This window comes from Ruditapes philippinarum, unplaced genomic scaffold (genome assembly GCF_026571515.1).
Source record: "Ruditapes philippinarum isolate M1 unplaced genomic scaffold, ASM2657151v2 ctg5292_1_1_1_1, whole genome shotgun sequence".
Taxonomy (NCBI): domain Eukaryota; kingdom Metazoa; phylum Mollusca; class Bivalvia; order Venerida; family Veneridae; genus Ruditapes; species Ruditapes philippinarum.
The window spans coordinates 87,044-111,663 of NW_026851604.1; the positions used below are offsets into that span (position 1 = coordinate 87,044).

A 24,620-nucleotide genomic window follows, 5' to 3' on the forward strand; every position below is an offset into this window, starting at 1 on the left:
GCTATTACATTAATAATTCCCAGTTTCCATTAAAAATAAATATAACATCCTATTAACATTGGTACTTGGATGGAATTCATAATCTTGTAGAAAGAAAACTATAATGTATAGTATTAAAGTAAAAAAAATCTCAAATAGTCTATATCATATAATAAAGATTGAGTTGTGTGAGTGTCTAAACATTAAATGCATATCTCTTACAGTAACAAATACTGTCCCTCTTTTAACCTTCCATTAGACTTTACTATATAACTAACTGCATATACATGTTTATCAAGTGTTTAAAATTGATAACTTCAGGATGTTATCCTTTCTCTGTTTTAATATATGTAGTACTACATGATCACCTACATGTATATGCATAGCTTTAATTTTCTACCTTTCATTTTTACCAAAGGTTATTTTATTAACAATTTATATACAAACACATAGAAAATAATAACTACCTTCACATAGTGAGTAGCAGAATACCTGTACGTACGTACTAACTGAACAATCTAGAAAACTCCAGTCTAAGGTATATAAAGCAAGTAAAAAAATCTATCAATAGTCACTCCTCAGGGCCTCTATGCTTTTGATGACCTTACAACTGGTAAATTTTATACAACAAAAATAGTAAGTTATACATAACATAGACATAAAAGAACAAATAATTTAGTAAACATGATTTACTTCCCCTTAAAATAGAGAAAACCTGAAACCCAAAAGAACACCCTTAACAGCAAAATTATGAAATGTTGCAGGCTTAGTTTTATTAAGCAATGGAAAGTAATGGTAGAGTATTCATAAAAAGTTTGATGGCCATGTGACAGCAGTAACTGCAGAAAATCGGATAGCTTTCAACATCCGGGTAATGGTACACTTTGTAAAAACAATCATTCTGTGCAATAGATAAACGTAATATGGATAAAATCAATAGGATAATCGTTTACAACAGCTCCATTACCTATCCTAATACTCATTTGCAGGTGGACGTTCTTCTTGTACGAAAATTTTGAAAATATATAAATGAATGAAAAAGAATACGGCATCAATGTAGACCACAACGATATTCGAAATCCGATCTTTAGTATTGCCAATAAAGCTAAGGGACAAGCTGTTAAACTGAGCCTGCAATTTCATAAAAATAATATCATAATGTACATGCTTTTTACATAAAGTTATTAAATACAAATATAAAAACATATTTGTTTACTTGATTTTACGAATCAAAATAAAACTAATTAACACAACATGACATTAACTGCTAACAATAACAGCTCCTTCCATAGGCTAAAATAAAAAGCATTCCATAAGAGACGACGCCGCTCACCGGCGGCGCCAATAAACTCATCATTGCGTGTCAAAAACTTTCAACTTGTCTAAACCATTATAACCAACATAGACCTCATCATAGCGTGAACTGTAATATATTGCTTGTAGAGTATCTTCATCTTTATACATTATCTTCCCTTGCTTTAAGTATCCGCTGACTTTATGAATTGTTCCATTGTTATAACAGCAGACAAGTAATGACCCGTCATCTAACATCAACATTCCACGTGGTCCTTTAAGATCTGTATGTGTGTATGTACCTGTAACTTCCCCTTGTAATGATACACTCACTATACTGTTGTTACAATTGTCACTGATATACAGAAGTTTGGAATCCTTACTCACAGCAATATACGGGATATAGTCAGGTGAAAGAAATTGTAGAGGGAATGTATTGAGGATGTCACCTTGTGTATTCAGTACAATCACACTAGGAGGAGACAAACAAGCAACATAAAGACAATCCTGATTAAAGTCTATATCATAGCACTCCCTATCCACTTTTATACTGCGGACACATGATAGCTTGTCGTCTTTTGTCATGACAACTATCTCTTGGATTTTCGGCATTGATACTGCAAACTGATTCTGAGTCATGACAGCAATATCAAATGGCTTTGAGTCTAGAGCTTTCTCTTCCTGTACAAGTTTGTTCTCTTTAGATAGCAATTTTACCTTCTTGTTGATGTAATCAGCTAGAACTAATTCATTTGTATCAAGAACAGCACATCCTGAAATACCACAATTTGCCTTAATATCTGATAAAGTTTTAACATTAATATTTTCTTTCCAAATCAGATGATCAACAGTTTTTGTCACCTTTGAAGGTTCATGACGAGAATGATCGACAATCTCACCAAATACCATTCTCGCACACAACAATGTTTCCAGTTCAGAATTTCGTTGAAATGAGTAGTGCATATTCGTATGCAATAATGTTTGTTCTGCGTCAAATAATTCATCTGATTTCAGCGTAGATTCAGCCTTTTTCATGCCAATGTAGAGTTGACCGTCTTGATGAGTTGATCTGCTTGCATGTAGACTTGATTGCAAGCATTTTATACCGGATATCATATTTTCACATGTATCAAGCACGTGTTGAATAATTTTGTTGGTGTTGGACTTTATTTCCTCGGCATTATTTAAAGCATCTTTTTGCATCAGATCTATGCGGTCGTTTATTTCTTTTCGGAATTCAGAGATGGCCTTGATGATTTCTTTATTGTAATCATTTATGTTGCTTCTACTGCGTGTAGCCTTCTTCGAAATTTCTGATGCTTCTTTTAATTTTTCGCCGAGCTTCTTCATGACGTCATCGAACTCCTTCCCATCTGCGACACCTACGCATTTTTCAGGTATGTAATCAACTTTACATGTTCTATGTCCTAAAGTTATGCAATCATTGCATCCGAGTGCATGGTGTGATGGACAATAAAATTTGATTATTTCTTTTTTGTGAACTTGGCACATTTCACTGCATTCATTGTTTGATTTCCTTGTAGTTTGAATCTTATCAAAATCATAACGCTGCAAAATTTGATGATTTCGTAAGACTTTTGTTTTTCTGTGAACATCGTGGCAAGTTTTACAAAGGTATTCTTGACAAGTGACACAAAACCCGTGAGCTTCTATACGTTGACCTGTGGTAAGACATGGCTCACAGCAGTGATCGAAGTCTTCTGCTGATCCTGCTGCTACTGATCCTAGCAGGTCTACTTGTTTACGTCCTGAAACGGCCATTCCTGGAATACAGAAAATAGAAGTTTTTATCACTATCTTCCTTTCTACTTAAAAGGTTATATTATTCAATTTGGCGCATATCGAAATTTTACTTACATCTTAATTAACCACAAAGTGAAAAACAATTTATGTGTACTGCTTAATCGATCGCTGTGTAGCATTTTAATTTTCCAATGAAAAAGAAATATCTCATTTGACTTGTGACCTTAATTTTTGATATTAAAAAAACATTATCTGCTTTACGCTGCAAACAGATAAATCTATTTCTTATGCATATATATTAAAATTTGATTGGACAAATTTGTTGTGTTAACCGATATTAATCATATTCATTAAAGTATCAACAATCAATAAATCAATTAAACTCTTTAATGAACATCGATAATAATTCAGTAATAAACGTACACATTAAAAGAATCATGATTCTAGTGACAATAGTATGACTGTGAATACTAGTAACTAATATAGCCAAATAACAACAATACAACATACGCTTTCTTAAAGGGACGCAATTTTACACTATTTATAAAGCTTTCCAGTACAAGGTAGACTCCCTTTATCAAGAAAAAACTACGTCAAAAAGTAAGTTATGAGTTTTACATATCGCATAGTAACATTACAATAATGCTGTATTTAAAAAACAAGCAATTGATTGATATTATGACTATTTCTGATGAAATTATAACACAGCGAATCACTGATAGGAAACATGCTAAACAATGTTTTGATCTGTCAAATTGTATTTATTGACATTAAACATGAACTTTGAGCGTCAAGAAATCAGTATGGTAAACAAAGATATACTTTTATTAGCATCGAGGGTAACATATTGCCAAATCATTATAATTCAGAGTAAAGTCTTAGATCATGACTGTAAAATTTCTTGCAACGCCACTGCCTGGCGTCTTGCCGTCTTGCAATAATTTATAAATGAATGTGTATGGCTTTTTGTTAGTTAGTTTCTAGGACCCTTACAATATATAGACTATATTGAGTACAGCATGAATTTGACAAATATGCTCAACAGATATTACTATATCCAAATAAAATATTGAAATCACATGGTGCAAATTCATTGGTAATATATTGTAATGTGTGAAAGAAATCAGGGAAGCACAGAACAGCTAAACTTTTAAACAATCTTGGTAACATGACTGCATGATTTCTTGCAAATTTAGCATATAAATGTGAATTTTATCTTGCAAGCTTCTTCCGCAATTCTTTCAAAACTCAATCGCTATTTGTTTCAATAAAGTTTAATTTCTTTATAGTTTTATATGATAATTTATCTATACGATATCGTTTGTTCATATTCACATTTGAAATTATCAAAACCTCAATTTTACCAATGATTTCATCGGAAGTGTTACTGCTCCGTTTTAGTCACTAAGTGATCTCGAAAGATTTCATATATATTTATCTAAAAAGTAAGATTCAGGGGAAATAGCTTTTGAGCTTGCAAGAAAACATACAATATTGATATAACACTTGTAGCACATTTAAAGCATACATTGTATCTTAACGAATGTCGTAAACTCACTTCAGTTCAGAAAATATAATTAACTGCAAGTAAAATGAATTACCTAAGTCTTCCATGCTTTTCATGAACAGAAGCAAAATTTGAAACAAGCCCGATATACATTTTGTATTAATATGTGCCGATGATGAAAGTTGATTTTAAGAAAACTCCGCTGGTTGGGGTGCAAAACTTGCATAGATAATAAGGAGAATTCCCTTGAGAAAAAGAAGAGGCATCAACAAAGAAAAATTGTCATTTTTAACGTTCAGCTTGCAATATCCAAATGAGAAACAAAGCATTAATAAAATCGTTTACCTTCTGTTTATCTTGTAAATTTGTTCACATGTTGCCATAATTATTAAGGTTAGTGCAAATATTTAGCAAATTATTATAATGGTAGTAATAAAAATAAAGGTCAATTAAACAGCCAATCATCATACGCTCTCCCGATTCTGAGAAATATTTAAATGTAATATTGCAGAATACAAATGCTTCATTAATCAAACTGTTTCAATCACAGTCCTAATATATGACCATTAACATCCCCTTACAATACGTTACGTTATTAATTAAATTTCCGAAATAAATTGCCAATCGATTTAGCACGTTTAAACACGTATAAATAAAATATTAACATTTGTATACAAAATTAAGTGTTTGTTTGAAATATAGATTATCTTACCGGTTTTAGGTATAACTATGCAGCATTCCGGATAAAACCGTTCCAAATATTTCAAGATTTAAACTTTATTAATTATCAAAACTACCCTATTGAAAATTTAATGAAAAGAAGTGACCTTCAAGCTAAATTCCGCAGGTAGACTCCCTTTCGTTGAATAGCATGCCCTATACATTTCAAAATTTCTCCCATTAAGTTGAAACTTTAGACAGCTATGTATTGTTTTATTTTAGTTACTGATTATACGTCAATGCACACAATATATTAATCTTCGATATAGTTTCGAAAAGTCCCTTAGTCTATTGAGCGTTATGGCGAATAAGGTAAACATTGGGTTTATATTTGATATTGCAAAAATGTTAGATCGCGACTCCGCATGTCTATGTTTTTTGTGTGTGTTTTTGTGGTTTTTTTATCATGCTGTTGCATTTACTTAATGTGACCTGATTGTATAATAAAAAAAATATTGAGTAAATTGTCTATCAATTTAGCATGTTTAAACACATAAATAATACATTTGTATATAGAATTAAGTCAATGTTAAACGTATTGATTCCTTTTTCTGTCAGCATTACAGATAAAACGTTTCCAAGTTTTTCAAGATTTAAATTCATTTGATTATAAAATTTTCATTTTTTACTTTCATTGATGAAACGAAGTGACCTACAAAATGTATGTTTTACCGAAGATTTACTGCCTTTCGTGAAATACGTTTATCAATAGCATGTTATATATCTGAGTCTATATTGACGCTTTTATCAATGCAAATTATCTCCGATTAATATAAAACTTTAGACAATTAAGAATTGTCAGATTTGAAAAACCTGACAATTAGATTCAGATTATACGGTCAATGCACACAATATATTTTAAAAAAAAGTCCCGTGCTATGTACACTGTAAGACATGATTTCATTTAATAGCAAAAAGGGTAAACTGGGGGTTTATAATTACGTATTTTTTAAAATATGATTGTTGTTGTTATTGTTGTTGTTCGTTTTGTTTTGATATGTTTTCAATTATTGTGGTTAAGTCTTTACTTTTTATAAATAAGAAATATTTAAAAATGGGACTGAAGAAAAGAAAGACATTCTATATTCAAGAGGTAATTCATATTCAATGCGATTAATAACTGATCTTGCAGTATTTATCATCATATTTCTAATACAGAAAGGGTTCTTAATTGGATTGTTAGTGTTTATTGCAATCTGTTAGTTACATTCTTTGTATACTAAAGTATACAATATTGAACTCAAATCAATTTTTAAAATTTCCATGAACATTGGCATGAATCTCGGGCATGCTGTTTTTAAATATTTTTTGAGGGTTAGGTAAACTAATGTTTGCACGTCTTTCTTCAAACCAATATTTCAATAAATAAATAAAGAAACAGTACTTAAGCTCAATATGTCTGATTCCTATGGAATGTTTGGAAAAATATATTACACATAAAATTACAATGTTTTAGGTATAATCCGAAAAGACTTTTAAAATCTATTGTATTTTAATTGATATAAAAGTGCCTTGTTAAACAGAAACTGAAAGAATATTATTCATGTACACATATCTTGGTATTTTTAGATAATTTAATGAAATAAAAATACATGTTAAGATTAATATCTGTATCAGATACAGTATGGGAAATGACTGTAAAGTTTATAAACACACAATGTCAAAGTATTACTTTTTCAAGTTTTTATTTTATTCAAATGGAATTTGTAATTGTTAAAGAAGTAAACTAGAGGCATGATCTACTTTATCGTTTATGGTTTATGGTTTTTACAGAAACTATCAGACTTTAAGTGAAGAACGTATTAGTAACTTCAATCAAATTAGAGACTCATATTGTTATATATAAATTTTCAATAATGCGGAATCCAGCCACAGTATGCCTTGTAACACCGCAAAACGTCCGTACCGCAAAACGTACGTATATGGACGTTTTGCGGCGCATATCGTCCGCATTTTTCTGACGTACATTTTGCGAAAAAAAAAAGGCATGGACCTGCCGCATAACGTCCATATTTAAAAGTTTATATTATTTTCGTTAATTTTGACAAGTTATTATCAGGTGCTATTGTGTGTTAATTTTAGCTCACCTGAGTATGCGCCTGTCTGTCTGTCCGTCCAAATTCAGCTTATTACCATTCTAGAATCCACATACCCTAAGCAATATGTCCAGAGTTATCTGCCCTTGAATTACAATATCTGTTATATTTCACATTGTTACCACTCCAACGAACGCACTATATTTCACCTTGTTAGTGCTTTCGTTTCTTCTCCATTCTTAAATATTTAACACAGATATGTATAACAATAAGGTCTCGATCAAGTTCATTTATGAGCTAAAACGACTGAATATATCAAGAGTTATTTGCCTTTGAATACAAAATTAAGGACATATTTTCAGTCAAATTATTGAATTGTGATAAAACTGCGATTTCTTTGCTATCAATGATCAGATGTCATTCATACATTTATGACAGAACGGACATCTTGAATAGTTCAACTATAATATTGACCTTGAAATGACCTTGATCTCAAGGTCACTATTGAATTTTGCTTTAATTGCCAGTTGTCATTTACAGATACTTGGATATTGATGAAACAAAATGCTTACATTACGATATTTTAAAATATGCTTTAGTTTTTATCAATAGATCACATTGAACTTCTTTTTCATCATTTCCTATGCGGAAGAATGTTCGTAAATATAATACTCTATATTACACATTATCTATGTAACTTATAGGCGAAATTTTGTTCTTCAGACGATAAAATAATACGGTTTAAGGAAAGGGACGAACTTTCCGACAAACCTATAAATTAAATCATTTTTCAAAGTTATATTTTATGACAATTTCAAACTTGTATTTACTAGATTTACTAGCCTTTATCCCTCCGGACAAAAAGAACTACTAGGCGGCTAAAAGTCCGCGACCCGATAAATGCACTCTTGCTCAAATATGACTAGGCGGCTAAAGTCCCTCCCCCATCACAACAATAGCTCTCTCACTCAGATATGACAAGGCGGCTAAAATCTCCCTCCCTCGACAAAAGCTCTCTCTCTCTCTCTCTCTCTCTCTCTCTCCCTCTCTCTCTCTCTCTCTCTCTCTCTCTCTCTCTCTCTCTCTCTCTCTCTCTCTCTCTCTCTCTCTCTCTCTCTCTCTCTCTCTCTCTCTCTCTCTCTCAAATATGACTAGGCGGCTAAAAGCACCCCCATCCCCACCCGCTACAAAAGCTCACTTGCTCAATTATGACTAGGCGACTTAAAGGCCCCATCTCCATGACTATATAGCTCTCTCACTCAAATATGACTACGCTGTCAAAAGACCCGATCCATCCGCCGTAAAAATGAACGATAGAACCAAAACTCCATAGTCAACAGCAACACAAAGATCATTCCAACTTCTTGATGCAATTATATGAAAAGCTATTGTCAAAAGCAAAGCTTAATTCTAATATTTTTTGTCATTCATTCAGTCCAATCCCCGGTTCGTCCGTCCGTATAGCCGTCCTTTTCTGTATGTCTTTAAGGTTACATTTATTTCAATATCATCGTTTTTATATCTCTGCTGCTGCTGCTTTGTTCCATTCCATAAAAAATCTATTCGAAAGACATCCTCTATTTAAGCATATTTCTTTTTTTTAAATAAAAAAAAGTCAGAATTATATAGGATCACAAAAATATTGCACTTGTTTATTACGTCATATCTTTACTTGAAACAATATGAAAGTGACAGAACCAATTATAGTAACGTTTATAATGAATATATTTTAATACAGAAAATATAGACGATATGCGCCGCAAAACGTCCACGCGCGTACTTTTTGCAGTGCGGACGTTTTGCGGTGTTACAATGCCTCTGAAACCATATGTTAATACTGAAAAATGTAAAGAATGTGTAAATATTGTTTAAAAAAAATAGATTTAGAACATATATTATGAAGTTCTTATTTTCTACAATGTTTGTAATATATTAATTATTTTGAAACATATCCCCATTACTTTGTCACTTATGTTATATGAACGTGCGGTATAGTTCAACTTTAAACTTAACAACGCAAACATAAAAAGAAATTGCTTTGTTTGTTTGTTTGTTTGATTAGGTTTTACGTCACACCGAAACAGTATAGGTCATTTGGCGACGTTCCAGCTGTACTGGTGGAAGAAACCCTCAGGTGCCCTTCCTTGCATTATTTCAGGCATGAACGGGCACCTGAGTAGAACCACAGACGTTCCGTAAGCTAGCTTGATAGCTTCCTCAAATGTCGCTGTCGGGATTCGAACCCACAGTGTAATTGAGGCACTTAATTTACCGATTATATTGTATTAAGAATAAATGCTTAACAATCTTTCGGGATGATAACGATGATTTAAATGATAATAATGATGAGATTAATTTCGTTACACTTGTAGTCAGACATCGATAGAGAAGGCTCACCGGGGAGCTTTATGTCTTAAAAACTGTAAGTGTACGAAGGGTACCTGATCATGTTACAACTCAAACAAAAACAAAATGGCATTTTTATACTTTCATTTAAAATAATTTAACTTAATTTGATGGATTTTGTCTTTCCCTCTTACAAAGCAAGTTATCAAAACTAATTGGTTTAGTGTTTTCGTTAATTTTCTGTTGTTTTTCTTTATTCGTACGTATCAATATGTTAATATTTTACTGGCATTTATACAAAACTATTAATGTAATAAGAAATCTATCCATAAATATGTGATACATTTCAGCTATTGCTATATAGCATGGTCTTTGATGTATTTTCTAAGTCACATTAAGAAAGCTGCAGTGTTGCTACTGCAAAAAGCTTTTAAGTTAAAAAATTGTTTAATTTAAGTTTATTTCTGGTTATCTCTCTTTCGTTTCTAATGTACACTTCTTGATCCTGATGATGTCAAATATTTTTCTCCAAGTAAGAAATCAAGACTTTAAATTTCTCTAGTCTTAGCCCCAATCTTAACAATTGTGTCTGTTTCCAATGTCTTAAGAACATCAATATCTAACAGGACAGCTTTGAGATATCTGAATATTTAATTGCTGTATCGAACATATTTTGACAATTGCGATAATGCCATGGTTAGGTCAAGTTTTCAAATTGCATTTAGAATATTTTTATATCAATTATAATTTTTGTTTCTTGCTGAAATTTACCAATGGAATTTTAAACAATAATATGAAATGGATGAAAAAGAAACCATTGGTAAAACTCATTTAATTTGTCCATAATGGAAGGTCTGTAATATCATAAATAATTATGTTGACAGTATTATCATACATGCTACCAAACCATTAAATGATATCATAATGATGTTGGTAACTATGTGTAAGATACATTATCCGATATAACATTTCTGTATAAAGCATATGATGTAGTGTCCTAGAACAGAATATTATTATCATTCATATAATTGTGATGTAATAAATCACTTAATAAATCACTATCAAACATCTCTTCTTCAAGAAATATTTCATAGGAATATCCAAATGATATAATTCTACTATTTTTATATAAATATGAAATTCTTGTAAACCATCCACTTTAAAACTGTTAAACGATAAACGCGGATCAATTTATCTTGCAAAACAATTGTCTACAAATAGAGTGGATAACAGATCAACAGTGCCAATAAAATTTGATATCCGATTTATTACAGTTTAACTCTATAATTAAGGTAGTAACTAGTTACACATAGAATAAAGACCAGTTTTTAAAGAAATTATTAAAACTTGAAACTCGATGAATAAAATCGTAAAGCTGTATGTGATCGATATTTTAATGTAAGTAATTAAATAGCTGATAATCTCCTATGTATCAAATCAAAATGAATCAATGTACATGTTTAATGGAAACTTTTAAGAACGACGAACAACACCGTTGCAGACTCTGTTCAACTTTGTCCCAGACTCTGTTCAACTGTGTCCATTCAAAGACAGTAGTGGAAGTGCAAGCTACCGTCCACCGTCCTAGCACCGGGTATCGGTTGGAGCAAACTTTAACACTTAAAATGAAAATGAAAAAACAACTTGAATTAAGAAACATCAGCTAAAGTTTTGAATGGCGATTATAATGAACCCGTCAGTCATTAGCACATGTTTGGTGACCCTATGTTTGGTTATATATATAAGATTTCAAAGCGAGATAAAGTTATTCTATTTTTTATGTACATAATGTAATTAATAACGCACAAAAATAAACCGTAATTCATTCAGTCAATCAAAATTTAAAGTTAATGAATAAGATTTTAAGACTTGAGTAATAGTCGATATATTGTGAAATTATTGTGTACGACTTTAAACTAAATGCAGTAAATCCATTAAAAGCGAGGCTCTGGAAATAAGACTTTTAAGTAATTTATAAATATAATTTTTCATATATCATAGAAAACTGTTACCGCATTTATTATTGAAAGTAGCGTTTCATAAATATCACGTGATGTTTGAGCTTCAGACAGAAGCAAAATAGTATGATATAATTAAGATATGATTCATGTTCACTTAACATCATAATTATATCCCATTATATTTATGTCATATTTATATGCTTTACCACACTGTCAAGTAATTGTCGACAAACGTAAATGAATTTATGGGTTTTATTTTTACTTTAGTATTTATCTTAGTTTACATTGTATTATTATGTATTGAAATACAATACATTATTATTATAATAATGATGATTAGAATTACGTTATCAAACAATTACGTGTCACCTTTTCATAAATGAAATAATGTTACCAATGTGTGTACTGTCACCAATCAAGTTATATAAATATGGTATAAAAGCAGCAACTTGATTGTTATTTTTAACATTAAAATTTTTAAGGCCGCTGTGTTTTTCAGGAAAAATACACGTTTAATAATAAAAGCAATATCCCCAAAATTGAATATGAAAATTAGAATACAACTTAAATATTGCTAACTTGAATAAACTCTGGTTCAGTATATTGACTAAATTATAGATCATCGACGGATATTTATAACTTATGTTATTTGTATTAAAAACTGTATTAGAATAAGATGCAATTTCAACAGAATATAACACATGCAGGGCAAGTGCACATATTTTATTTCATATTAGCATAAATATCAAGATAAAACCAAGAGATAAATAGACTTTCATATGTACACAGTAATTTTAACTTATTTTCAAAGTGGTGATAGTTTGTGTTCATGTTCTTTGCTATCAACATTTTAATTCATTACATCATTATTGTAAACATTTGTTGATATAATATATCATAGACCGTTCCAATGCGTTCTTAATGTATGAAAAGAATTATTTTCTAAAACAAAACAGTATGTGAAAAAAACTGTAAAAATAAATACAGATATGTATTACAAAGACATATTCCTAATAAGTCAATCATGTTTTTTTCTTTTGTGTAAAAGAACACATTAAACGGCCAAAATCACCATGGAAACCCAATCTACTGATGACGAATACAACAAAAGTGTGATATTGGTTATATCATCTCTATCAACCGGAAGTTTAATGTACCATTTTATTTTGGATGTCAAGAATTTGTAAATATAAAATGCCTCGTTTGAGAGGTATGTACTTTTTAGATTTCGCCACAAATTTTAGCAATATTTCTAATTATTTAATCATTTATTTTATGAGTTAATTTGTAATTATCGTTTGTTTAAATGACAAGATAGCAATGTTTTGTAAATTCCGCTTATAACGATATCCAGGGTACCACCAAATTTATATCGGTACATGTATATCCGGATATCGTAATATCCAAGAGTTCCAGAACTTTTATATTCTTTCTAAAGCTTGTAAATGTTCGTGTGAAAAAAAAACTTTTATCAGTCAGAAAGATTTTTTTCTGACTGTAATTTAAACATGATTTTTATTTTATGTAACGTCGGCAATTCTGTATCCCTCGGAAGCAATAAGAACAAGAATATATATGAAAACTGAGTTTATTCCATGATTCTTATATCAATTTCAATTACTAAACATTTTTTATATATAATAATTAACAGCAAAGCCAAAAACAAGTTTTAAAAAGTTTATTTATCTTTTCCCAAAAAGTCATAGACCCATGTGGTACAATATGCAAAACATATAATATGGCAAACGTGCAAATTTGACATGATTTCTTACATGCATTACTGTAGCACATTTTACATAGGAAATGAAAACATATATTTACCTATTAAATGATGTACATGCTTATAGTAATTCACATTTTCGTCGTATGTGTCAAAAGTATAAAAATGAAAACATAATTTTTAAACCGTGTGAAAAAATTAAAATTTTTTACTGACTTTACATAGGGTTTTATGTTGGGATCTATCACTAGTAAGAAGATAATTTGACAGTTTTAAAACCCTTTCTAAATTTTGTATTGAAAAAATCATTTGTTTTAAACAAAAATTGTAAATTTTTTGATACATTTTACATACTGCATACCCCAAATTGTTTTTCATTAAAAAATGTGAAAAAAGCATTTTTTTTAAACAAATTTGGGATAGTGCACGGGGGAAAAAATTTTCTATGGTTTAAATTCCCCGCCCTTCGGTTATGAACTTTAAACCGAACTAAAAGTTTAAAAAAATTTTAATTGATATCCCTTTTTTAATTTTTTAAAGCATAATTAACGGGCATTATCTAATAAAATGCAATTTTTATAAAAGTGTATTGTCCAGACATTTTTTTCTAATAAACTACTTTGTATGAAAAATAGATTGAAAAAACTTAAGGGGGATAATCTTGTCAAAAGCGAAATACAAGATTAGCCACCCGGTAAGTTGCTCTATAGTCTAAAGATGTATGTTTACTTATGTATTTCCTCATTCCCTGATCTTGTCATCAATGACAAGATATGAGGAGGAACAATTAGATAACAGCAGTTTCGCTTGTAAAAAAATACATATATTTGAGCTATGAAAACTATATTATATAGGATGAATCACACATTTATATGACTGACATAGAGGAAATATCACATATTCATATGACTAACATATTTTGACCAACATGTCATTTGGGACAATGATATAATAAGAGAAACATACAATGTAGTACTATAAGTCAAGCTTTAACACAAGTATAGACATAGATGTAGATATGAAAATCAATAACAAGTGCCATATCTGTCAACAATCCGTGGTGTTTACAGTTTACCAGAAACAAAAGCCAAAGTCCTAGTATCCAGCAAAGGATTTGGAGAAAGCAATCATTTTTAAACGAAACCTCCCAAGTCCAGCCTGTTCGTTTACCAAGACCTGTTGTTATAGGAAATGGCTGGAAAATCGTCATGGAAACACGTCACGTGACCATGAAAACTATGGTTTTGATTTTTCCTGTTACTAATTACGATGACAAAGAAAGAACCGAAAAGGATGATTCAACAGAGTTGGCTAGGAAACAAATATGCTGATATATTGACTAACTGGACAAAGGAAACGGGGGAATTTTACGGTATGCGCAAAACAAATTGAAATCATCAAGGCCAACATAATAGTTGATTTCTCACTTTGGAAAATTTCGAACCGATGCCGTGATCCATATTCAAGCATGCACCACGAGGCGTTGTTCCGCCCAACCGTTACAAATGGCAAAATAGGATGCCCGTAACGTGGTCCATTCCATGGAATGATCATTAAAAAACTCTTTTTTTCATATTATTTGGAACAAAACTTTCTTATTTTGAACAAAACTTATACTGAAACAATTAACCAACAAACAATAATTTTTAAATTTCAATTAGATCTACAAATCATAATCAGAGAATTACCTATTAATTACAATATATTATTGATGACATGATAATAAAAAATGTGTGTAAATAAATCTGATTAAAATATCATGTATATGTCTATTTATCTGAATAGCAATCAATCAATCAATAAATCAATCAATAAATCAATCAATCAATCATTCAATCAAATCAAATCAAATCAATGATACACTCATTCAAATAATGAACCAATCGACTAATCAATAAAATTACTTTTGAAAAGTACGTTATGTTATGACCAAAATACTAAATTTAATCTTAAACCTGCGGAGTTTCTTAATTGGATATTTTTTATCTTCCTCTTTTCTATCTGTCAATTACCAATAAACTTTGAGAAATCAAAAATGAAAATATAAATTTAGTTAACAAACACTATAAAATCTGGTCGGACTGCAAGAATGTGCAGGCTGGCCTGACATTATACTGGCGGAAAGGTGATTATTTTAGGTTTTATCAGGGTAACGGTTAAATCGTGACTCACGTTTTGTAAGAGCACTAATAAAACAACCAGCTTCATCATAATGTTTGATAGCATTTCATAATAAAAACAATTTTAGATCTTGAAATGTATTAAGCTATAAGTTGTGGAAACATTCCGTTTCAAAAATTGTCAAAATTTCAACATATTCTTTTGGTTCAATTCACACGTATATTAAGGAACAGCTAACCAAGTGTGCATGTAATTAAAATTATCATGTTTAGAAACATTCAATCAATATTATACCGATTACAAACATAAATACATGCGTATTAACATAAACATAGGCAATAAATCAACATGAGTGTCGTTACATAAATAGTTTTGAATATAAAGCTTGACATGTATCTCATTATATAAATAATTCGTTAAATTCACTCGTCATAAGTTCAGCACATAGACTGCACCAACTGATCAAAACTACCCAAACAGTATTTGAATTGGACGTATAATTATTTATCATCATTCAATCAATAACATACCGATTACACATACCGATTACACACAAAAATACATGTATACATAACTTACATATAAACATGGGCAATAAATCAAATCACTATCGGTGCTTATTCAATTTTGAATATATATATCTTGACATGTTTCTCAATATACAAATATCTCATTAAATATACTTGTCATTAGTTCAACGTATAGACTGCTTTACTAAACAACTTTTATTTTATACGTTTAAAAGTTATCTCTTTTACGAAATATTTGTAATTAAAAGCTAATATGCGATGCTTGCTGAAAGGAAAATATTATGAGATTGCTAAATTTATATAATACTACATACAGACATCTATATACATGTTGCTGTCAATGTATAAAGCAATGTTTTCCGAAAATGAATGAATTATGCTGTAAAATTTATAAGTTATAAATACTTTTGTAACGTAATATGGTCATCTATAAGTTATCTAAAATATAACTACATTCACATAGCTGTCTTGGTTATATAAGCTTACGTTCTTAAAAACAGGATAATACAATTAGTGAGATAATTAACGTTTTCTAAAATTAAAAATTATCATTCAGTAGAGCTTGTATCAACATTTCCATTGTAAATAGATATTTCTAAAACATATTAGTTTGAATAATAATAATAAAAATAATAATAATAATAATAATAATTAAAGATAATCAGGTTCTAACATAATTTACAATTTAATGACAAGTGATAGTGAGTGCCTTTAAGCAAAAAGCTTCCTATTTCTGACCTTTTCAATGCAAACTATACATTTAAGTAGCAATTCCCAAAGAGGAAACAAATAGTATGTATGTCTGTTATCTAATGCTTGTTAATCATAACAAAACACAAAAGAAAAATCGTTCCCAAAAATATATACTTAGCTTTTTTTAGTTGTAGTCTCAGCGCAAATTTTTTGTCTTATCACACACTTTATCGGTAATGTACAAATGTCATATGATGGTGTTGTTTCTCAAGATTTATTAAAAATGATACTGTTTACAAAATGTATATTTACGACCCAGCATGCTTACAGATATATGCAATACATCAAATAAGTCCATTAGTTAGAGAATAAATTCTAATTATACAATCACACTATAGTCAGAGTTTCCTAAATAGGCTCACCATGCACAGAACATACAAATAAAATATATATATTTTGACGAAGCGTAAACTAAGATAATAATTATAACAAAACACGATGGTACTTATAGAAATAATTATATGCAGACATAAACGTTTAAGAAATAATAGTTAATTTACCTTAAACTATCACTATCGTTATGAAAGTACCATTTACAGAACAGGTTATCAGTTTTTAATAAATTTTTAGTCAATTTTTAAAAATCGAAATAAAACAAAAACCCAAACTTTCCCCTATCGAGACGGTTTTTGTTTGTTTTTTAGATATTTTTTAAAAATTTTAAATTTTTTAAAAATTTTTGTAAAATTTGGGTAGGGGTTTATAATTAAAAAAGGGTTCATAATAAAAAAATTAAATGACAAAAAGCAAAGTACAATAAAATATTCAGTTTTTTTAAAATTATTTGTATATTGATTTTTTTAAACTTAAATGAAAATTTTAACCCCAAAATAGGGTAGAAATTTTAAAACAGGGGTTTTATTTTTTTTTACGTGAAAGTTTCAGGGAGTTTGAATGCCGGGTTTTTTTGTCCGCCCCCCACGGGTGTTAAAAAGAAATAAAATAAAAATGTATTGCCGATTTAAATAAGGTGAACGCGAATTGTGTTTTCGGTAAAAATAATAAACATAAGAGCACGACCGTTGTATAATATAAACATGAATGAAATATTCACGACAACTGATGTACGTTTTATTCCCTAATTACACTTGTCATGGTTCAGAACTGTTCATTAATTAGGGGAAAGATATGTAAGTAGTGGCCGGAAAGCTCAGTCGGTAGAGCCGCGGTACGGTATGGCCGAAGGTAATCGGGTTCGAGTCCTGGTCAGGCTGCAATTTTTTTCACACCCTTTGACATGTTTCGCCCGACGGGGAACCGTGGACTGGATATAGCTCAGAGTTTTAATTTACATTGCTCTGTAACTTTGTAAAATTCGTGGACGAATTTCAGTATAGCAGTGGAGTATGTCATGGTACAGATCTGTTCACTTATTAGGGGAGAAGATGTGTAAGACGGCCTTGAATAAGCTCAGTCACGGTAGTGCCAAAGGAAAATGGCATTTCCGAAGATAGTGGGGGTTTGAATTTTTAGGGCAAGCTAAAAAATTTTCTTCATCCCGAGGCCCCACTTAAATTTTCAAATTTTATAAAGAAACACGTTCCCCTTTTAAAAAATTTTAATAAAAAAGTGTAAAAAACTTTAAAAAAATTTAATTTTTTTAAAAGTTATTTTTTTTTAGAAAATTCCCCCTGACATTTTTTTATTTTAAACCACATACACGGCAGTTTTTCAATTGGGTTTTGAAAAAAAAATAAAGGAAGTTTTTTTTCATTCCCTTTTTATGATAAAAAGAAATTAAAAAGGGGGTTTTTCTTACCCGGGGTATTAAATTTTTTTAACAATAAAAACCGGGTTGGGTAAGAAATCAAAAAAATAAAAGGGGCCGGGGAAAAAATTTGGGCCAAATATCCTTGTTAAAAAAATCTTCATATCTAAAAGGAAATCTCATAAATATCTAGACAATCCTAAAATGAAACATAATCATTCAGAGGAGCTTTCATTTGTAATAAGGATGATCATTTTACATTTTAAAAAGTTTGATATTAAAACAAAATTATCGACGACAATTTGCATAGTTTAAAATCGACGAAAAGGATTTTTTGATACAAAGAGATATTTTTTAAACACATGAGCTGCTGAAAATAATAAAAATAATAAAATAATATTAATAATAATAATAATGATAATAATAATAATAATAATAATAATAATATTAATAATAATTATTATTATTATTATTATTTATTATTATTTTTATTATCATTATTATTATTATTATTACGATTATTACAATAATAATAATACAAAATATACTTTTATCATTTTCTATAATTAAAAACAATTAATGCAATGCAATGCAATTTGGTTATCAAATGAAAATTTCATCAATTGATCATTGTGTGTCAAATACTTCCAACTTGTTATCATTATAGCTGCCAGCATAAACCTCATTATAGAATGAACTGAAACATATTGATTTCAGCTTTTTATCGTTATGCATCATCTTTATGTTATCATTTTCTATAATAAAGAACAATTAATGGAATGCAATCTTCAATTTGGTTATCAAATGAAAATTTCATCAATTGATCATTGTGTGTCAAATACTTTCAACTTGTTATCCTCATAGCAACCAACATAAACCTCATTATAGCGTGAACTGTAGCATATTGATTGCGGACTAGTTTTATCTTTATGCATTATTTTCCCTTGCTTCAAGTCTCCGTTGACTTTATGAATTGTTCCATTACTATAACAGCAGACAAGTAATGACCCGTCATCTAACATCAACATTCCACATGGTCTACTAAGATCTGTATTCTTATATGTAGCTATAACTTCCCCTTGTAATGATACACTCGTTATACTGTCGTTACCATTGTCAATGACATACAGAAGCTTGGAATCCTTTCTCACAGTGATATACGGGATATAGTCAGGTGAAAGAAATTTCAGAGGGATGCTATTCAGGATATGACCTTGTGTATTCAGTACAATCACACTACGAGGAGGCATACAAGCAACATAAAGACGATCTTGATTAAAGTCTATACCATGGCATAACCTACCTACTTTAATACTGCGGACACGGGATAGCTTGTCGTTTGTTGTCATGACAACTATTTCTTTGATATGCGGCATTGTTACTGCAAACTGATCCTGAGACATTACAGAATAACCCATGGCATTGAGTCTAGAGCTTTCTCTTCTTGTACAACTTTGTTCTCTATAGATATCAATTTTACCTTATTGTTGCTACGATCAGCTAAAACAAGTTTATTTGTGTTAAGAACTGCACATCCTGTGATGTTACAATCCAGCTTTTCTGATACAGTTTTAACATTAATATTTTCTTTCCCAATCAGACGATCAACAGCTTTTGTCACTTTTGTAGATTCATGACGAGAATGATCGACAATCTCACCGAAGACCATTTTCTTACAGAACAATGTTTCGAGTTCAGCATTTCGTTGAAATGAGTAGTGCAGATTGGTATGCATTAATGTTTGTTCTGCGTCATTTAATTCATCTAATTTCAGCGTAGATTCTGCCCGTTTCATGTCAATGTAGATTTGACCGTCTTGATGAGTTGATTGCTTTGCATGTAGACTTGATTGCAAGCATTTTATTCCGGAAATCATATTTTCGCATTTATCAAGGACATGTTGAATAATTTTGTTGGTGTTGGACTTTATTTCCTCGGCATTATTTAAAGCATCTTTTTGCATCAGATCTAAGCGGTCGTTTATTTCTTTTCGGAATTCAATGATCGCCTTGATGATTTCTTTATTGTAATCATTTATATTGATTCTACTGCCTCTAGCCTTCTTCGAAATTTCTGATGCTTCTTTTAATTTTTCTCCCAGTTTCTGCATGACATCATCGAATTCTTTCCCATCTGCGACACCTACGCACTTTTCAGGTATGTAATCAACTTTACATGATCTATGTCCTAAAGTTATGCAGTCATTGCATCCGAGTGCATGGTGTGATGGACAATAAAATTTGATTATTTCTTTTTTGTGAACTTGACACATTTCAGTGCATTCATTGTTTGATTTCCTTGTAGTTTGAATCTTATCAAAATCATTACGCTGCAAAATTTGATGATTTCGTGAGACTTTTGTTTTTCTGTGGACATCGTGGCAAGTTTTACATAGGTATTCTTGACAAGTGACACAAAACCCGTGAGCTTCTATACGTTGACCCGTTGTAAGACATGGCTCACAGCAGTGATCAAAGTCTTTTGCTGATCCTGCTGATACTGATCCTAGTAGATCACTTTGTTTACGTCCTGACACAGCCATTCCTGGAATACAGAATATAGAAGTTTTTATCACTATCTTCCTTGTTACTAAAACGGATATATTATTCAATTTGGCCATAACGAAATTTTACTTACAAATTAATTAACCACAAACGAAAAACAATTTATATTTATTGCTTAATCGATCGCTGTGTGGCATTTTAATTTTCCAAAACAAAATATCTCATCTGGCTTATGACCTATATTGATATAAATAAAAACATTACCTACCTTACGCTGCAAACAAATTATTATATTTCATGTTTTAATAATGGTAACCAAAAGATAAAACTTTGACTGCTCAAAAATTGTTGTGTTAAACGATAAAAATCCCAGTCATTCGGGTGTCATTCAACAATCAATCAATCAACCTAACTCGTTAATGAGGCAAGATCATAATTCAATAACAAATGAACACATTAAAGAATCATGATTCTAAAGACACTATTATTATTGTGAATCCTTTATAAAAGCTAAATAAATTTCAAGTCAACAAAAGTGATAAAGAAAATAAAGGTGAGTTGTTTTAAAACGACATCTCATTCAAGAACTATTACAAAACATGCACTGTCTTAATTAAAGGGTAGTAATTCTACATTATTTGTACAGCTTTCCAATACAAGGTAGACTCCCTTTATAAAAAAATCTACGTTAAAAAGTAACTTATAAGTTCTACATATTATAGCTTAGTAACACTACAATTATGCTATATTTCAAAACATTGGGTCAAACATCCTTTACTTTGAATCATTTTCAATTCAGTTTTGTGTCTCACAATATAGGCTAAAGACCTACAATAAATCGAAAATAGTATGATATACTTCCTTATTTTTGTCAAAAAAACGCGAAGAAACAAATGTTAAGAAAAAGATTTTTTTTTACCTTTTGAAGTTATTTATTGTAACTATATTATTATCCGGCCTTTACACGGTTGAGCAAGCTCATTGAAGTCCAAATAAAATGTATATTTTATATATATTTTTTAAATTGACCTACAAGTTTTCGGCCCAGATAACCTTCCCTCCATTTCTCAAAAACATATATTATTAACATGTCCTAGTTTTTCGCAAGGGAAGTTATATATTTGATGTCATTCTTTATATTTCAAAGTCATCTCCCTTTAATGATTATTATTATGTAAAATTGAGAAGGTGTGTATCAATTTATGATAAACCGGATGTTGCGAGCTGACCGTGTGTAGGCTAAGTTATTATGTTTCCTAATGATATAAATAATTAATAATTGATTTATGTACTATTTCTGATGGAGTTTTAGCACAAGACAAAGCAAATTAGTGTTCTTAACAAAGATATATTTGCCAGTAATTCCGAGCAAAGTGTTAAACTATGACTGTATGATTTCTTGTAACGACACTGTATGACCTCCTACGAGCTTAAAGAATAAATGTGTATGACATCTTGTGAGTTTCTAGGACTCTGAGAAAAAAAATAATACTTTAAAGATTACAGTATGAATTTGATATGGAAAGTTTGGAGTTAAAAAACTAATCTCAATTTGTATCATTGAATCAAATAATGAATTATATCAGAAAACCACATGGTGCATATACTAAAAATTCATTGATTACATCTTTCAATGTGTGAAATAAAAAAAAATCGACAGTGCATCAAAGAAAGTTAAGAAAATATAATTTCTGAACAATCTTTGTAACATGATTTGATCTCTTGCAACTTCAGCAAATAAATTGTATTACATATTGCGAGCCTCTTTGATGATTTGATAGCAACTATTTAGAAACCCCATCGTTATTTGTTTCAATTAACTGCAATTTCTATGATGATATATCTGTATGTCAATAATTTAAACCTGAATGATACCAAATGGTTTTGCCGGAAGTTATACAGCTTGTTTTAGACACCACGTGATCTCGTAAGATATCATATATAGAGCTAGCAAGAAAAAAATCAGATGATTTCTTATAAGTTAGCAAGAAAATATACAATATTGATTTTACACGTGCGGCACATTTCCAGTCTATATTTAAGAATATAAGTGATTTTCTGTTCGGAAAATATAATTGATAGCTAGGTTATGTATTACAAAATGAATTGCGTACATTTAACATGCTTTTCGTGAATACAAAAAAATCTGAAACCTGTCAAACACATATTTCGTGTTTTTGTGCCAATGAAAAAACTTGATTTTCAGAAAACTGCACCAGATGGGGTGTGAAACAGACATATGAAATAACGGGAATGCCAAATACAAATATCAATCACTTACACATTTGTGATTGCTTGCAACATCCGAATAAGAACATGTCGTTAATTATCCACTGTGTATATTGTAAATTCATTAATATGTTGCCGTATTAAAAATAGTGCAAATAAAGATTTAGCAAACTATTTTAATGATAGCGCCTGTGATAATTAAAGGCCGATTAACCAGTCATACCTCATACGCTTCAAGATTCTGTGAATATTTAAATCTTTATTGCAGGATGTAATATGTTTCAAGAATCAAACTGTTCAGATAACACTCCAGTTACATTCCCTGACGTTACGTTACTTGATTAATGAAATGTGTTACTCATACATAGAGTCAATTGCTTATCGATTTAGCATGTTTAAACCCGTTAACCATATACAAAATAAAGTTTATGTTAAAATTATTGTTTACCTTTCCTGTTGTCAGGTCTAACTATTCAGATTATAAAATAAAACTAGTCCAAACTTCAAGATTTAAACGTAAGTAACTATAAATCAATCTTTCTTAAAAATCTAATGAAACATTGTGACCTTCCAGCTTAATGCCGCAGAATGACTTCCTTTAATTGAAAACGTGTCTATAAATAGTATGCCCAAAAATTGGTTTTTGTATTGTCGCTCGTATCATTTCAAATATTTCTCCCGTTCATCTCAAAACTTTTGAATGTATAGCCTTGTAAGTGATCATTTGTAAACATTTAAAAATCAATTAAGTTAAAAGCGGCGCAGCTGTTAAGTGTACATTATGTTTTTATCGATTTATAACAGTTTAACTATTGACTGATTTGTACATTTCAATAGCTATATAAAATTGATATTAACTAAAGGCACATAATACCTCAGAAACAAATGTGCGTTATTTAATATTCAAATAAGAGCTAATACCATGTAACAAGCTTATCATCTGCAGAAAGAATGTGCTTTTTTTTTGTTGTTTTTTTGCCTTAAATGTAATTAAAGTAGTATAAAGATTTCCATACCTAAATTCTAAATCACAAAAGCTATATTAATTGCCAAATAGCAACAGAAGCACAAGATGGCTCATATAAAAGACCAATGAGCAACTGTTTGAAAATTATACACGGAAAACAAAACTAAAAATATTTTGGGAACTTAAAAAAGCATTTTGACCTGAAGGGCCTTGAATGTAGTTGTTATATTGATATACAAAAACAATCAAATATATCACAAAGATATGAAAGGTAATAATAAAAATATTATATTAAAAGGCCAGTATAAAGGTAAGTTAAAGATAATTTATACTCAGTAATTAATGTCCATATAATAAATGTTTTCTGTTGTTCTTGGTTCTGCTTTTCTATGATATCAAAACAAAAAGTTAGATTCAGTCATAAACTTACCGACAACAGCACACTGCAATTTTCGTATACCGATTCTGAAACGAACAATTCA

At 30.3% G+C, this 24,620-nt stretch overlaps 2 protein-coding genes across 2 annotated transcripts; both read right to left on the reverse strand.

Annotated features, from left to right (window-relative positions):
* Positions 1-485: 485 nt before the first annotated feature.
* On the reverse strand, positions 486-23,758 carry LOC132758814 (uncharacterized). Its single transcript, XM_060750548.1, has 2 exons — positions 23,620-23,758; positions 486-3,056 (listed from the first exon to the last, which is right to left on the reverse strand). The coding sequence occupies exon 2, from the start codon at positions 3,052-3,054 to the stop codon at positions 1,333-1,335; it is 1,722 nt and encodes a 573-aa protein (XP_060606531.1). The 5' UTR covers positions 3,055-3,056; positions 23,620-23,758; the 3' UTR covers positions 486-1,332.
* Positions 18,962-22,011, reverse strand: LOC132758910 (E3 ubiquitin-protein ligase TRIM33-like). Its single transcript, XM_060750653.1, has 2 exons — positions 21,862-22,011; positions 18,962-20,982 (listed from the first exon to the last, which is right to left on the reverse strand). The coding sequence occupies exon 2, from the start codon at positions 20,978-20,980 to the stop codon at positions 19,841-19,843; it is 1,140 nt and encodes a 379-aa protein (XP_060606636.1). The 5' UTR covers positions 20,981-20,982; positions 21,862-22,011; the 3' UTR covers positions 18,962-19,840.
* Positions 23,759-24,620: the final 862 nt, after the last annotated feature.